The sequence below is a fragment of the Grammomys surdaster genome, unplaced genomic scaffold (assembly GCF_004785775.1).
Source record: "Grammomys surdaster isolate TR1022 unplaced genomic scaffold, NIH_TR_1.0 350, whole genome shotgun sequence".
NCBI lineage: Eukaryota > Metazoa > Chordata > Mammalia > Rodentia > Muridae > Grammomys > Grammomys surdaster.
The window spans coordinates 17,733-36,502 of NW_021604769.1; the positions used below are offsets into that span (position 1 = coordinate 17,733).

General features: G+C 37.7%; 1 protein-coding gene across 1 annotated transcript; it reads right to left on the reverse strand.

Moving 5' to 3' along the window:
- Positions 1–16,505: 16,505 nt before the first annotated feature.
- LOC114631081 (putative olfactory receptor 5AK3) lies at positions 16,506–17,435 on the reverse strand. Its single transcript, XM_028779382.1, has one exon. The coding sequence runs from the start codon at positions 17,433–17,435 to the stop codon at positions 16,506–16,508; it is 930 nt and encodes a 309-aa protein (XP_028635215.1).
- Between the last annotated feature and the right edge of the window lie 1,335 nt (positions 17,436–18,770).

Here is an 18,770-nt window from a genome sequence, read left to right on the forward strand (position 1 = left end):
ATTCTTTCTCTACATAAAAGAACTTTTACTCTTCTATCTTTTTTGTTTATTTTCTTGAGATTCTGTCTCTGTCTGTCTGTCTTCCTCCCTCCTCCCCGTTTCTTTTCTTTTGGTTTGGGGAATGGGGTGGGTCAGACTTTCATCTTCCCTCATATTTCCTTACATATAGGAATTACTGTAACAAAATGCTTCCATGTTTGATCCCATGTAGTGGCTGCTTTGAAGGACGTATACTAATGCTTGCTACTAAAGAATTTGTGACTCATTTTTATTTTTTTCTTACACATGATACTTGTGCTATAGACTTTATTGTGCATAGTATATGATGCAGCTTTTCAAGATTCTTTGGTCAGTTTCTATTTCTATGACCACAGAGTTCTTGTCATTTCCTTCTTCAGGTCCACTCACTTCTCTGCACCAGAAATGACTGTGTGCTGGGTTGAAGGCTTTTATTCTCACTCTTACAAGATGGTTAATCTAATCTGTATTCTCCCTGAACACCCATGCTCCAGTGTCATCCCCTTCCCCATGTCCTGCCTTTCTGTGTTTATAACCCCTGTGTGAATGAACTACGATTTGAAAAAAATAAATAAATTATTAAAAAAAGATGGTTCATCTAGATTTCTAATTTTTTGTTTTATTTTCATTTGTTAATTTCTCTATTTAACAAATACTTACTTTGCAATGATACTGTGCTCAGAATATCTAGACAATGTGTAAGATGTTTTCCTTGCCATTATATGTATGCTTGTGTTGGTGAGAACAATCATGTCTCCTGTTGATATGGTGAATCAGATGAATCATACCATAATTAAGGAGTCAGCAAAGGAGGACATTAATCATGAAGTAGTGAGGCTGTCACAGTATTTGCTATGTAATTATGTATCTCCTCAACTGTGTATCCACTATTTTATGTAGGGTGTGTCCCTTCTATGTTTGATGTGGTAAAGTCAGAGGCACAGATTAGAGCAGTGTTTTCCTACTGAGCATCATTTTTTCTGTTTCAGGACTTAATCCTCCTGTGTTTTCCATAATTTAAGACATTACCACTTGAACGAAGTAAAATTAATTGGCCGGAGGCACAAACATGTTCCTTATTTTAGAAACCTTAAATTGTGGTAGAAGAAATGTACTGGATACTTTGATGTATTGAATTCTAACTTCTGGGTCCAATCAAGAAGAATTTTTATTCTTTTTATCTTTTTTGTTTGTTTGTTATTTTTTTTTTTTTGTTTGTTATTTTTTGAAATAGGTTTTGCCTGTGCTAACAGTTCTGTCTTCTCTGTAGAGCAGGCTGATCTTGAATTTATAAGATCTGTCTGCCTCTGCTAGGATTAAAGGCATCCACCAACATGCCAGGCTTACTCTGCCATCTTTAATTCTTGATTTAGCTCTGTTTCTCAAGTCATAGATGAGAACATTCAACATGGAAATGGAAATGCAATAATACATGGAGACCATTTTCATATTTTTTTCAGAATGGTCAGAACAAAGCTATCCATACACATAGGCAATTGTTCCATCGCAAGTGATGACTGCTGTCAGTTAGGAAGCACTGAAAGAGAAAGTTTTCTTCTTCCTGACAGCAGAGAACATATTTTGGATGGTAGCCATGATGTATGTGTAGAAGAAAATAATAGCAAATATCAATGAAATCAGTGAACAGCAGGTTAAATCCTACAAACACACTGAGTAGATGATGTTGATGTCAGCATTGGAGCAAATCAGGGTGAGAATTGGGAGAGAACTGCGGAAAACGTGATTGAAGATGTTGGACTTAGAGAAGGACTTGGAACATTTGAAGCCCATAAACAGAAGAATTTATTAATCATACAAGCTAGGAACCAGTTACTAAATGGATGCGTGTTTGTGGAGTCATGACTGTGGAGTGCTCGTGAGTCTTATGAATGACACATAATGATCCACTGCCATAGCTGCCATGGAGTAATTACCATGGGTTTCAAATTGCATTACCCATCCTTCAAACGAAAATAAATTTTCTGCTTCCATGAAGTTCTGCAGTGTAAAAGTAACTTTTATTCACTTCTGGCAGTGGGATGAGATGAAAGCCATACTCAGTCCGGGCTTCGGCTGAGCCCAGAGCATTTCTTACTCTGTTCCAACTATCTCTAGGTTTAGAAGCTTCTAGCCTCTGTACAATCAAATCTGTAAGCCCAGACTTGAAGACTTCATCATCCAGTCTCTGTCTGTTAACCTAAGCCTAGAATGTTTCAGCCCCTGAGACTTACTGCTGAATAAGCTCACCCTTGCTATAGCTCTGGCTGATTGGTTTAACACAGCTCTTCTGGTTCAAACTCCTCTCCAAGCTGACTGATTCAATATGGTTTCTCTCAGCTTCACATTGAATTGCTCTGCATGGCCTTAAACTAACTCTGACAATTTGTTTTATCATCTGGATCCTTATTCTCTGGTGTCAACTGGCTCACTGCTCTGACTCCAAACTGATTGACTCAACTCAACTCAACTCAACTGAACTGACTTTTAACTCTCCTCTCTCTTCCTAAAATGCTCTTAAATAGTTGCCTTTTCCTTTGCTATTTTCTAACTCACTTATTCTGTCAAATCTTTCCCTGATTTATCACTTTGTCAGTCCCTGAATTAGACATCACTTTTAAACATGGCTGCCTCTTTCTATAAGCTAACTTTACCTACATTATTTGGGAATTAAAGGTGTGTACTAGAGGCTTGTCTGTATTCCAGCCAGAGTATCCCTATTGCTGAATTAAAACTTCTTTATATTGTAATATCTTGGGAGTGATAGTAGATGTGTAACATCTTAATGGTAGCCAGATGTTGTAAAAAGAAGTATGTAGGAAACACAAGTCTGGAATTTGTGTTGATGAGGAAGATTGTCTATGTGTTACCTACCATGGACATCACATGGATGACAAGAAGCACCATGAAGAGTACACATGAGTATCATGTTGGGCACTAAATCCCAAGGACAGGAGTCAATGACTTCAGTGGTATTTTACTGCGTCATGGTCACCAAGTGGCTGGAGAGGAAAAGCATGGTATTAATGATATTTTGATATGTTATCTGAAAATTTACCCTTGCTTTCTGAAACTATGTCAAATCATTCTGTTATAGTGTTAGTTAATACATAAGTTGTATTTGCTGTACATAACATAAAGTACATTAAAAATCAAATACATGAACAAATACTATACCCCCCTTACACACACACACACACACACACACACACATCTCTAAAGATTCTCACATTAAATATACTTGGGGCTGAGACTTTCTTGACAGTAACTACCAAGGAGGTTTTATTATATATATATGTATATGTATATGTACATATACATATATATATATATATATACATATATATATATATATATATGACCATTCTGTTCGTTTACATCTCAAATGATACCCGACTTCCCAATTACTTCTCCATCAACCCCCCCATCCCACATCTGCCCTCCTCCCTCCCCTTTGCCTGTATGAGAGTGCTCCCCGACTCACCCACACTCTCCTGCCCTCCTGCTCTAGCATCCCCCTACACTTGGGCATCAAACCCTCCTGGGACCAAGGGCCTCCCCTTCCATTGCTGTCAGGCAAGGGCAAGGTCACCCTCTGCTACATATGTATCTGGAGCCATGGATCCCTCCAGGTAAACTCCTTGGTTAGCTGTCTAGTCTCTAGGAGAACTGGGTGGTCAGGATAGTCTATGTTATTTTTCCAATGGGGTTGAAATCTCCCTCTGATCCTCCAGTCCTTCTGCCAGCTCCCCTACCAGGTTCCTTGAGCTCAGTCTGATGGTTGGCTCCAAGCATCCACATCTGCATTGGTCAGTTTCATGCCAGACTTCCCAAGGAACTGCCACACCAGGTTTCTGTCAGCAAGCGGCTCTTGACCATGGCAACAGTGTTGGGTTTGGTGTCTGTAGTCATGATGGATCCCCGGATGGGACAGACTCCGGTTGGCCCTTCCATCAGTCTCTGTTCCGTTTTTTGTCCCTGTTCCTCCTTTGGAAAAAAACATTTCTAGGTTAAAAACTTTGAGATGGGTGGGTGGCCCCATCTCTTGTCCAGGAGCAGTGCCTATCTACTGGAAGTGGTCTCCACAGGTTTTATCTCCCCCTTCTTAGTACATTTCAGCTAAAGTCATCCCTGTTTGGTCCTGGGAGCCTCATGTTTCCTTGTGTCTGGGATCCTTCAGTGGCTATCCCCAGTTCCTCGCCTCCCTTGCTGTATATTTTTGTTTGATTTCGTCACCGTCTGTACCTCTCTCACATCTCTTCCAGTTCCCAATACTGACCCCTTATTTCTTCCCCCTCCTCTCTCTCTTCCTGTTCCCGTTTCCCTCTCCCTCCCACAATCATCTTGTTCTTCTCTCAATACAGGACTGAAGCATCCACACTCTGGTATGTTCTTGATAAAAAGCCTTAAGTGTGCATTTGAGCCAGTGATCTATCTGAAAATGAAAATACTTCATAAAAATATTAATTTTCAAGATGTGATTCTAAGAAACACTGATTAATGCTCTTTTCTATGACATTAAGTGTGTGTCTGTATTTGCATAACACAATGTTCACATATAATTTTCTGTCTTTTTACCAGCCTCTAGTTTTTTTCCCCCATTTATGATTTTAGTGTTTTAATCCTAGCTTCTCCTCAAATTACTACAGTAAAAGTGGGTAGAATTTTCTTCTTGAAAGCCTAGAAACTGTACATATAAAGATTTTTAGGGGATTTGTATTAAACATCAATTTTGCTACATATCATATTTATAATGTCCATTATGTTTACATTGACCATTCAATGTTTTTAAAAAGTTACTATTTTATTACCAGTATAGTTTAATTTTTAAATTAAATAATTGAATAACTTAAAATTTATATTTCTACCATATCCATGTATTAAATTCCTAGTTTACCATCTCCCAAATATATTGTTGTCGGGACAGCCCTGCTTATACACTGAAGGCCTAGAATCAGCCATAGGCCTAAAATCAGCAATAGGCCTGACATACATGCCTACTAACACAAAGTCTTGGGTCTTTGTGGAAAAACACTGAAACAGATTGCTAGAAGCTATTGTAAACAAGCAGCTTTGGTGGAAAATTGCCGGGCTGAATAGTCATAGACCTTGTAGATAGGTAACCTTGATGGATAGTACCAACTTAGATAAGGAGAAGTGAATCATAGTCAGAGTCATAGTGACATATCCCCTGAACCTTCATTCAGCTGATACTCTGTTCTGGAAGATATCTGTACTCCCCCTGAATACCCATGCTCCTGTGTCATCCCCTTCTCCACATCCTGCCTTTTTGTGTATATAACCCCATGTGAAAAAAGCAAAATCAGAGATTTGATCAGACTATAGACAGATCGCCATTTTTTTGTCTTTGCCTGAACCCTCCCCCCCACCCTCTGCCCTCTCTGCTTTCTTTCAGGTGACCTACCCGGACTCCCGTTTAATGCCCTGCTGGCCAGGACATATTGTTATTATTACTTAATTTAATACTTTTTTTTTTTACTTATTCACTTTACATTCTGCTCACTGCCTCCCTCCTGGTCACACACTCCCACAATCTTTTCTCCCTCTTCTCCTCTGGGCAGGTTGGGGGATCCCTGGGTATCCCTCTACTCTGGCACTTCAAGTATCTGCAGGGCTAGGCCATCCTCTCCCACTGTGATTCTGGTAACTAGTGCTACAATAAACATGGAGGGTAGATATCTCTTGAGAACACTATTTTTTGGTTGTTTCTCATTAATTTGTTTATTCACTTTACATCCTGGTGGATGTCTCCCACCTCCTAGTCCACTCCCCCTCACTCCCCTTCCCCTTTTTCTCTGAGAGGGTGGAGGCTCCTCCTGGGTATGCTCCATACCTTGGCACATCAAGCCTCTGCAGGGCTAGGTCATCCTATCCCACTGGGGCCAGACAAGAAGTCTATCTAGGAAAATGGATTCCATAGACAGGTATCAGGTTTAGGGACACCTCATTTTAGTTGTTCAGGGACTCACATGAAGGCTGAGCTGCACATCTGCTACATATATTGGGGGAAGGGGGTAAGGCCCAGCCCATGTATACTCTTTGGTTCATGACTCAGGCTCTGAGAATCTCCAAGGGTCTAGGTTAGACAACTCTGTTGGTCTTTCTTTGAAGTTTCCATTCCCCTTGAGGCTCTCAATTGTTCCCCCAACTCTTCCATAAGAGTCCCCTTCCAATGTTTGACTGTGGGTCTTTGAATTTGTTTCAATCAGCTGCTGGAAGCCTCTCAAAGGACAAGCATTCTATGCTCTTGTCTGAAAGCATCATTAATAGTATCATTAATAGTGTCAGGGATTGGTGCTTGCCTATGGGATGGATCTCAAGTTGGGATGGTTATTAGTTGTCCATTCCCTCAGTCTCTGCTCATCTTTGTATTTCTTGTAGACAGGACAAATTTTGAGTGGGAAATTTTGTAGGTGGGCTGATGTCCTATCTCTCTACTGTGGTTCCTGCCTGACTACAGGAGGTGGCCTCTTTAGGTTCCATATCCCCACTGCTGTGTGTCTCAGTTAAAGCCACCCCCTAGGCTCCTGGGAGCCTCCCCTACCTCAGGTCTCTGGCATGACCTAGAGATGAACCCCACCCCCACCAGCAGTAGATGCCCATTCACTCTCCTGGCCCTCTGGACCTCTCTCTTGTCTCTCCTCACACTTGATCTTGACCCCCCAATCATTCCCTTTCCCATCCAGCTCCCTCACTTCATCTGCCTCCTATGACCATTTTCTTCCCCCTTCTAAGTGAGATTCAAGCATCCTAGCTTGGCCTTTCTTTCTTGTTTAGCATCTTTGGGTCTGTGTAGTACAATGTGAGTATCCTTTACTTTATGGATAGTATCCACTTATAAGAAACTGCATACCAGAGAACACTATTTTTTTTTAAATTTCTCTTTTTTTTGAACATGAAATGCTTTTTTATAGCATGTTTTACAAGGGGAGGGGATAAGAGGGGCCAGGTGGTGGAAAAGTACAAAATCTTCTTGGCCTGTGCCTTGAAACATGTCATGGTCTATACGGTACACTGCCTTGAATTATGATCTACCTGCTGTTCTTCAGAAGATATGGTACACTGCTTGAGTTATGGTCTCCCTGCTATTCTTAAGAAGATATGGTACTCTGCTTTGAGTCTATCTGCAGTTGCTAAGCAGGATCTTGCAGTTGCCAAGCTTCAGAGGACATTGTGCAGGTGGGGAAAGGTAGGGGGTGAGGGTAAGGGTGAGGGTCCTGGCTTCTGGCATCTCCCCCTTCTCTGTTTAGTTAGAGAAGGCATCTTATGATCAATCCCAACTATGTGAATTTTGAATTTGGATGTCTAATTATGGGGGGTCTTAGACAAGTTCACAACCCCAAAACACTGATGTGAGACGAGTCACATCGATGGTCGAAGGCTTTAGGCTGTCGACGATGGGCAACGTCCAGGGACTCCGATGGAGAACACTATTTTTTAATGGATTTTACAATGCTGAGTTATCACATGTTCCCATAGTAAAGCTAACTTGGTTTGAGTGTACTGGTGTTTCAATATGCTATCAATATGTTGCTGTTTTTATCTCACATTTATATATTAATATCTGTAAATGGTTTTATACTGATTCTGAGGCACTTTGTTAGCTAGTTTTATAAAGTCATTTTAGAAGTGTTCTTTCCTTCTCTGTATTCTTTCCATCAGTTCAAGATTTGGTGTGGTCCTTAGTATTTTATTTTTGGTTCATACTACTTCAGTTGGGAGAAAAGGGCTGCATCTTCACTACTGTATTTCTTGGGCAGTTGCTGCTCTTCAATGTCTCCCATAACACTGCTTGGCAATCAGTATTTCTTAGTATCCCATCAGGTGGTATAATTTATTTCCACGTTGAAGAATTATTCTCATATTCTTCTACTTCTTTTGTCAACAGTCATATTTCTCTTGCTAAGACAGCAAATAGCAAAATGATAAAACAGAATATCCATTATTACTGCTATTTTAACTTCATGGAATAAGAACTCAAATTCATTAATTTACTTTAGAATACCAATTTTTAATTTTAATTATATTAAAATAAATTACTTTCTTCTCACCTTAAAGTTATCTTACTACCTCCTGGAATGTGAGCTTCATTATTTTTCCTGTTATTCCTTACTAGTAGCTATAGAGGTAAAACATTATTAGAACATTATATAGTATAGTTTAAGGCTTTTCCAAAATTGTGGAATGTTATTATATGCATATTCATAAATTTGGTTTCAATTTTTATCTTTTAACAAATAGTGGTTTAAATGACATTTAGAGTCTTAAGTACTAGAAATCTAGACTTTACCTAATCTACATTCACATTCTCTCTGGGAATTACATATTTTATAAAATCTCTTCCTTTATCTGCCCTGTGGAGAGGGCCCACAGGTTCCAAGAAGTGTGTTGTGTTTTGCAGAATCAGACAAAAAATGAATCACAACCCTTAACTTGTTTTGGCTCAAGGCATGCTTGTTCAGAAAGTCTTTAAAAATGTCATTACTGCATTTATTATCATTCTTTTTGATTTTTTAAATTAAAATGGCATTTTATCATTTTCCCTTTCCCCCTTCTTTCCCCAATTCTTCAATGTATCTCCCTCACACTGTCTCAAATTCATGGACTCTGTTATCTTTTTTAGTTGTTGTTACATGTATACATATATATGTATTCCTAAATGTGTACTAAACATTCCTAAACTTATATACAAATACAATCTCAGCTCATATAACTAACTTATAACTCATCCTACAACCCATATAACACAATTCTATAATTAATTTTTCTAATTTTGTCATTCATAAGTTATTTAGTTATTATTATTGCTATTAATATTGTATTTCCTCTACATCTTTATATTTATCTCATATTTTATGAATATTGAAGAGATCTCACTTGGAATACAAATACCCTATGAACCTTTCAGAGTTTTGAACAGTCTAGTTCCTTTAAGCCAAGGTGTTTATGGACATAAATATTGAATAATATTAGTTATAAAGAGAAGTATCAGGGTGATGGGAGGAAAGATAGTCCTTCTCAGGAGATAGTCCACCATGCCAATCATACAAACTTGTCTTTTACTTGTAGACAAGTTTTGTCTACATTTCAAAGTAGAATTAAGGTTACAAGCCAGGTTGGGCATCATTCCAAACACAGGGCTAAGAAGCTGTGTTTAGATCCAGATATTTAAAAAGACCCTGAGTTCTGAAATTATATGTGTAACATCTAAATTTAAAGGCATTAGGTAGAGTTGGTGTGACATTAGAGATTCAGCTCTGGGAGAAACCTCCACACCAATTAATGGCTGAACCAGTTTAGACTCCTACCAATAGTGAATAAGGGTTGGCCTTTCCCAGCTTATCAAGGATATGTGGATAGTAACAATGTTGACAAATCTTCAAGGCTTACAGGAGAGAGTTTGAGTAAAATGTCTTTATGTCTTGTTCTGTAGAAAGATGGTTATTAATAATGTTATATATAGTTCACTAATGTTTCCTGCAGAAATGAGCTCCACTTTCCCAAGGTGTAGCTCAGGGAAGTAATCCATCCATCCTTAGGTTTTCTACATCATCTTCATTTTAATTTTTTTCTGGTACTTTCTCTGGTGTTGGATGAGTATCTTCAAAAAAGTTCAGTAAACTGAGCACTATGATAGTGTAAATGGCACAGAATCTATGCCAACTCAGATAGCATCCAAAATTTCAGGGGCCCTGATGACTACTACTCTTTTTCCACTAATTAGTTGCAAATATTGGGTCCAATAGAATCACTCATACAACTCAAACAACTCTTTTAAAGAAAATGCTGAAATCCTTCTTCCAATATGAAGTAGTGAGAAATTTGGGAGAATTGTTATGATTAGATGAGGTCTTAAGGTTGGGGCTCTAATGTGAAGGACTTGAATCCTTGTGTCACACGAGAGTGTTTCCCCTTTCTTCTCTCTGAAAATTGAATTGGATAGTTTGCAATGCTTAAAACTCTCTGCTAGAACTCTATAATTCTAGCAATGTAATATCAGACTTCTGTTCTACAGATTCATGAGACACATTTATATTTTTACAAACAAACAAACAAACACACCAAAACACAAAAAGCAAAGACACCAGGAAAGTGCCATACATACAAACGCAGTTTTATTTTATCTAGATGATAACATTGTAACCACCCCATAAGATTCTGAGAGTGAGCAGTCTTAAAGGGAGGGATACTTGAAAATACCATCCTTTTCCAGAATATGTTTCTTTCAAAATTAGGGCAATACATGAAGGACTATTGCCAAACTTCTGAACTTACCTTGATCAATGGTGGCCAGAATTATACTGGAGATTAAAAATTTATGTATAAGACACTGGTAGACCACCAAATACCTCTATAGCCAATGCACTTTGAAATTGGCACGGAATATCCCAAACTGCCACAATGAATCATTTTATTGGACTATCCAGCAGCTAAAGCCTCCAGGGAAATACCTTTTAGTAACTGAGGGCAGAGGGCAGGCTTTTCTTTATCTTATTGAGTCTTATATTTTACTGCATAACCCAAATATATAACCTTCACTTGCCACCACATTAAGAAATGAAAAGTGAGGTGCAAATTACCTTAACTCTGACAGAAACTGTATGCAAGCTGTTTACTTATGGTCACATTACCTTTCCATTTAATCATAGTTCTTCCAGAAAGGATTAAAAAATGAGATTCATATATTTTGCCTTGGCAGTGAAGACACTAATGAAATGGTAAGAAATTCTTAGACTTAACATGTATATAACAATTCTCTTCTCCATGCCATTCCTACTGCAAACTGTTTAGAAGATGTAATATCTCTTTCATCAAAGATAAACTTACATTTTATAAGATTGCTTCTTTCTTCTCCTTACTAATTTGAAATCTTATTTGTGATTTAAACCTGTTTATATATAAGAGGTAGATGTTAGGTTTATCAATCAGTCTTTAGAAAACATAAACTTTCAAGAGTACAACACTGCATCAGATAGCTAGTAAACTTTCTCACTTAATGGACTCATTCATGTTGTCTGTGTGCATTCTTTGTTCACTATTTAAGAGCTACTTCAATGATGACCTTGTAAGTTCATGATACTTAGTACATGCTAGGAATAAACTAATGGGTCTCTTGTTCCAAGAGAGATTAAGCTTGAGTATTTTTCATACATAAATCAGTAGTAGGATGAGTCATAATTGATCAGGATTTCAGTAGAACTTTCAGAGAGCTTATTTACAATTTGCCGTCCATGAAGTGTACCTCAGTGGTTACAGTTGCTTTGTGGTTTGATAAATACATAATAGGTTGGGAGATGGGTGAGATTTTAATATATGTTAAGATTCTTTTGGAATGAGAAGAGAACTGTCAGCAGAAAGTCTTGAGTGCCAGAGTGGCATTCCACACAGTGATAGTGTAATAAAGACAACAAGGGAAGGTGATGAAGCCATTTTCCTGATGCACTGCAAAGCAGTGGGTTCCTATCTGGAGCAAACTGTTTTTCAGCAACTCTAAAGCTGTTTGTTTGGATGAAAATACTTTGTAAATTTTTTGTAAATGAACAAACCATGGTAAAGTTTTAAGACCACCTCTTTCTATTTTATCTCACTTATGATAAAAATGGAAAATGTTTTTAGTGTGGTTTTTTTCAAAGGAAATATTAGACCATACATAAAATAAAGGTCTATGTAATGAAGAAATATATTTTCAGGTGACATGAAGTATAGCAAACATGCGGTCAACAGGGTAGAAAAAATAGCTTGAATCAGAAGATAGTCCTAAAATAAATACATTTATTTTACATTTAGATTATTGCAATAATTTGAATTAAATTTATAAAGGATCTCCTTTAGATTAAGGGAACTAATTAAAGAAGAAAAATAATGAGATTCAGTGTTAATATTAATTATATCATAAAATATATTTTTGTAGTCATTAGGATATATTTGGAAATAGATCCCAGCTCTTGGAGTCCATATACTGACTGGCCCACAACTCCAGCAGGAGACCCTTGCTTTGCCTGAGGCTACATAAATACTAGGAACCTAAGGAAATACAGCACCTACCTCCTGCTAACACTCCCTAAAGCTGGCACAACAGTTCTCCACAGCATCTCATCACCTGGGCTTCATATGCTACCTGACTGACAACTCCAACTGAAGACTTCTGCTTTACCTGAGGCCATGCTGGTACTAGGAACCCCAGATGACAAAAGGCCAGAATAAGAACACAACCAATAATAGACAGGGAAATATGACACCACCAGAGCCCAGCTATCCTACTACAACAAGCCCTGGATATTCCAACACAACTGAAGTACACAAAAAAGACCTTAAACCCAGTTTTATGATGATTATAAATACCCGTATAGAGGAAATAGATAAATCCCTTCAAGAAATTCAATCCAGGGAAATAAAAACAAACAGGTGAAGGAAATAAAATTGTTTAAAACCTGAAAATGAAAATAGAAGCAATAAAGAAACACAAACTGAGGGAATCCTGGATATGGACAATCTAGGGAAGAGAACAGGTATTAGAGATGTAAGTATTACTGACAGAATACAAGAGATGGAAGAGAGAATCGTAGGTATAGATGATGTGATATAAGCAACTGATATATTTATTGGTCAAAGAAAATGTTAACTCTAAAAAGATCTTGACACAAAACATCCAGGAAATCTGGAACACTATGAAAAGACCAAACCTAAGAAAAATAGGAATAAAAGAAGAAGAAGATCCCCAGCTCAAAGCCATTCTGAAAATCAATATTCCCCGGATTCTCAGAAAATTGTGAATCTATTTACCTCAAGACCCAGCTATACCACTGTTGGGTATATACCACTCCTAAGGACATTCCACCAAGCCACAAGGACTCTTGCTCAACTATGTTCACAGAAGCTTTACTCATAATAGCCAGAAATGGGAATCAACCTACATGTACCTCAACCAAAGAATGAATATAGAAAATGTGGTACATTTACACAATGGAGTATTACTCAGCTCTTAAAAACAATGACATCATGAAATTTGTGGGGGAATGGATGGAAATAGAAAAAAAAGTCATTCAGAGTGAGGTAACCCAGATCTGAAAGACACACAGGGTCTGCACTTACTTTTAAGTAGATATTCATCATAAAGTAAATAATAGCCATGCTACAATCCACAGACCAAGAGAAGCTAAGCAACAAGGATGGCTTCAAGGGGGTGGAGATACATGAATCTCCCTGTTAAGGTGAAATAGAGTAGACTTTGTGGATGAACAGCTTGTGAGGCATATCTGGGCTGGAGGTAGTGGGTACAGGAACAGGTCAGGTGTAGGAGATGGAAGGAGAGAGTATTGGAAGAGACAACTGGAATCTGGGGAGCATCTCTGGAATGAGCTAGAAACCTTGTATATTAGAAACTTTCAGAAATCTACAAGGATGATCCTAGCTAAAGCTCCTACCAATCGTAGATACAGAGACTGAACTTTCCATCTCCTGTGGTCAAGCAAGACTTCCAGTAGAGTGCCTGGGAGATCAACCCAGCTACAAAACCATTTACCTACAATTTGTCCTGCATACAAGATGTGCTGTGGTTTAGGTGGCTCAGAAATTGTGGGAATGGCCAATGGATGACTGGTATATCTTGAGACCCATGCTATGGCAGGAAGCCTCACATGTTACTGCTTAGATGACCAGATCCCAAAGGCTGGATAGCCAAGAGACCTAGGGTGGAAAATGATTCCTAATGATATTCTGTTACACTCATAAATTGGTTCCTAGACCAATTGCCAGAAGAGAGTTGTCATTCAGCAGCTGATGGAAACAGATGCAGAGACCCACACCCAAACTAGGTTGAGCTAGGGAAATCCTGCAGAAGAGGGGAAGGAAGAATTGTAGGAGCCACAGGGCTCAAGGACACCACAAGAAAAACTACAGAATCAATAAACCTGGACTCATTGGGCCTCACTGAGACTGAACTGACAATCAGGCAGCCTGCATGTGCATAAGCCCTCTGCATATGTGTTGCAGGTGTGTAGTTTGGTCTTCTTGTGAGACTCTTAACAGTGGGTGCAGGGGCTACCTCTGACTCTTTTACCTGGTTTTGAGACCTTTTCCTTATATTGGGCTGCCTTTTTCAGCCTCAATCTGTGGGAATGTGCGTAGTCTTACTGTAACTTGGTATTCCATGATTGATTGATATTCATGGAAGATCTGCCCTTTTTCTGAAGAGAAAAGGAGGAGAGGTGGATGAGAGGGCAGTGTAGAGGTGGGGAACAGAGACTGGGAGGAAAGAAGGGACTTGAAACTGCAGTTGTGATGTAAAAAAGGAAGACAACAAATGTATTTATGTAAAAAATATTTGGAAATACTTGAAAAAGTATTTTAAAAGCTTACATATGCTTGTTGATATCTTTAATAGTCTTCATAAGGTTCTTTATGGTAGTACAAGTATACAGAAGAGGTTATAGAATATTCCTACTTTCAATGATCTGGTTCATTAATGGGGCCAGGCATCATTTAAAACTCAGTGTTTTATAATTATTGAATATAATCATCAAGTAACAATAATCATGATTTGATGATGCAAATTTTATCCATGTGTATCTAATCAAAAAGCCCATTCCCTATAAGATATTTATAGAATGCTTTACGTTATGTCTTCTCATACCACAAATTGAAATATTCAACACAGGAATCGCAATGCTATAGAATAGGGAAGCTGCCCTTAGATCGTCAGGATTAACAAAATGATGCTCTAAGTACATGGAAGCTAGGGTTCCACAGAATGTCACCAAAGTAATGTCTCATGTGAAAAAAGTTTTCACTTCCCTATAGTACACGATATTTTTAGAATGGTGAGCATAATGTCTATTTAGGAGATGATAATGACTAACCCAATGAATGTCAAGTCAGATTTCAAAGACAACAGGAAGCCTCAGGGTGGTGTTAAAGTTGGAGCACAAAAGTGCACCAACCGGAGGAAGTCCATAAAGAGAGCAATTGATGATGGACTTATAGCCTGTCTGAAACATTTTAGGATTGTGTGCTCAGAGGAATTTTTGGTTCATTCAACTAGGAACCAGCTACTATCTGAATAGAAACTTTGAGGGACATGAATGTGTCCTTAATATTAACAAAGTTGTTTAAAGATGGTCTACTGCTGTAGCTGCCAGGAGGTAACAATCACTGATTGCAAATGTCTCATATACCAACAATTATATTACATATCCTCCACATGATAAAGGGTCTATCTTCTGCCCTTCTACCACGAACTTTTGCAGCATTTTGGATGTGATGGTAGATGTGCAACAGATATCAACAAAAGCCAGCTATAAGAAGTACATGGGAGTCTAAAGTCTATAGCTATGTTGATGAGCATCTTTCCAGTGTTACCCACCAAAGTTGACATGTGGATGACAAGAACCACAATAAAGAGGACCCAGTGAACATCACACTCACTTAACATTAAGTCTTAGAAGATAAAAGTCTGACTCAGTGCCATTTCCACAAGTCATGCCCCCTAGATGGGACTAGACAAGTAGCAAGACAGAAGTGAAATCTTTGTAACTTCCTTTGACATAAATATGGTCTTATAATTCACATAATTTGGAAATTAAAATTTCCTGACAAACATCATCTAGGATGCTTTATGCTTTCTAAAGAGATTTTTAAATATTCTTGATAGGAAATGGTCATAGAAAGAGAACATTTGAAAATGAAGAACTCTTTATAGAAGAATATTAATTTTTAATATGTATTTTAAAGACAGATTCATATTATTTTCTAGTAAATTAGGTGCAAACCCATATTTACAAAGGATAATATTCAAATATTTTTGTGCCCTTTCAACAACCTCCAGCATTTCTCAGCTACTTATTATTTTTGTGTCTTATTTTTGGTTTTTGGAAAGGTGGTGAACACTATCCTATTAATTTTCCCATCAACTGTTCCTTACCACTTAATTGACTAATGGTGTGTATTAGAATAATTACAAGAGGGGTTGTGTAGTTTTTGATCTAGTGCTTGCCCTTCTGATTCCTGGAATTAAATGATAATATGTACTATCATTCTAGACCCTTACAGAAGGTTTTATAAAATTTAATTTCAAAAATGACAATATCATACTTGTGTACAATTCATATGATTCTATTGGCTCCTATAAAATGGGGAGAAATACCATAATTTTATTTTATATGAGTGCTATTTGGAAAGTGACTCATAAGATGTAAACAAACAATATCAACAACTTTATTCAGGTACCTGGATGAACCTCTGTAGTAGAATATTTGATTAGATTTTTAAGAAATCTTAGGTTTACTTCAAAGCACTAATAAAACAAGCTTATTTATTTCATAATTTAATTGTTTTGTGGTATTTCATGTGTCATCAACAATTAAAGAGTGCCTTTGTGTTACATAAACATTTGCTACATCTCAAGCTGATCAAGGATAGAACACTGATGTCTTGCTTGTTGAGCTATGTTGACATGTACACCTCATTTTCCACTAGAAACATTTGTTTCCTATGTGCCTCAGTGCTTCTATCACATCCTGGTTTCTTAGGCTGTAGATGAGGGGGTTTAACATTGGAATCATAATACCATAGAACACAGAAGCCACCTTCTCTTGCTCTTGAGATTTGTTGGTCCCATGAAGTACATACATGTATGAGAGTGTTCCATAGAATATGGTGACAGCGGTCATATGGGATGCACATGTGGAGAAAGCTTTTCTCCTTCCTGCAGCTGAAGACATCCTTAGGATGGCAACCAAGATAAATGTGTAGGAAAGAATGACAACAGACACAGTGAATGTCAAGTTAAACCCCACAAAGATTGTCAGCACCATGATATTCAGATCAATACTGGAGCAAGAGAGAGCAAGAATTGGTGGTACATCACAGAAAAAATGATTAATGGCATTGGATTTGCAGAAGTTTGATAAGAAAGTAAAACTTGTATTTACAGTGGCATTTAGGAAGCCCATAGTGTATGACCCAAGCAGCAGCAATATGCAGAGTCTTTGGGACATGATAATAGGATAGCGCAGTGGGTTACAGATGGCCACATAGCGGTCTACAGCCATAGCAGCCAGGATGAAACAATCACTGGTTACAAAGATACCATAGACCAGTAATTGAGCTATGCAGCCTGTGAAGGAGATGGACGGTTTTGTGCTCACAAAATTTTGCAATGTCCTGGGAGTGATGGCAGAGGAATAACAGAGGTCCACGAAAGCCAAATGCTGCAGGAAAAAGTACATGGGTGTGTGCAGTGAAGAGTGAAGTTTGATGAGCAGGATCATGCCAATGTTGCCCACTAAGGTGGCTACGTAAATGACTAGGAATACCACAAAGAGGATGTGCCAAGACTCATGTTGACCAGCAAATCCCAGGAGAATAAATTCAGTCACTTTTGTGTCATTACTGTGTTCCATGGTTAGTTGGAATCCAATATCAGCTGAAATTGTCAAAGGAAAAAATAGCAGAGAAAATAAGTTCATTTTGATTTGTTTTTAGAAATGTTATATTTGTTTTTAATCACTTCAAAGAATACTTTCCTTTGCACACATATGTGCATGTTTATGTGTATTTGGGGCAGGTGTGTACAGGTACATGTACATGCATGTTTATGTGTGTATGTGATAGCTGATGGCCAACTCTGGGTGATGTTCATCAGGTGTTGTTCATCTTTTGCTTTCACTTTATTTGGAACTTGATGTTTCAGCTAAAGTGACTAGCAGTGATTTGTCTGTCTCAGTTCTGGGTTTATAATTGTGCACCACAATGTTTGGGTTTAATTTTATATGGTTTCTGGAGATCTAAAGTCAAGTTCCTATAGTTGTATGAGAGTACTTTACTGAGTAGACTACTTCTCTTGTCCCTCAAAGATTATATTTTTCCAAGACATATTTAACGGCATTTAAAGGTTAAACCTTACTTACTTTCACTGATTATTTTTTAGAAACTGCTTTTGAACAGATCCACTCTCAGCAACTGCTTGTTATTTTATTAATGTACCAGTTAACAAAAATGAAAAATATGCTTATTTTCTTTTCTGGTTGTTCCTTATGCTCTATAGTTTAATGAAGATACATTCATTAGTAATTGCGACTGAAAATCTGGATCTAACCTTATATTTCTATCTAATCTTTCTGTAAGTTAATTCTATGCCTCACTTTGACCTTTCACCCTCCTTACTACTCCACCTTTTCCACCATTGACTTATTGTCATGTAAGATATTTTTACCAAAGAATGTGGAAATATTATTTTCTTTGTAAAGTTTACAAATTTAATGAAAATTGATAAAATATATCAGCTCTGTCAAAAGTTTTAAATAATTTTCAGTGATCAAGATTACTTGTTGTGTTTTCCTCATCACAGATAGATTAGGTGGAGTCCAGGGCTTGGTGGTCCCACATCATTCATCAGTATCTTTGCATCTTACTGCTCCCCTCTCAGTGTTCACCTGTTCTGCTGTTAGTGTTGAGCTAGAGCTGGCTATATCTCACCTCTGCTGCAAATAATTCATGTCACAATTTCTATATGACATATTTCTAGGAACAAAATTACTGAATTTGAGTATTGACAATGAACTTTATGTGATGGATGTGCTAGTATTTATTGCTATTGATATATATTCATGTTCCTGTATCCCTACTTACTCATGAAATTGATGTTTTCTTAAGGAAAATATGTGTCTAGAAGTGTTTTATTTTTTTGGTAAGAGAAACATAACCTTATTATTTTTAATGTTCTTAGATTTTGACAT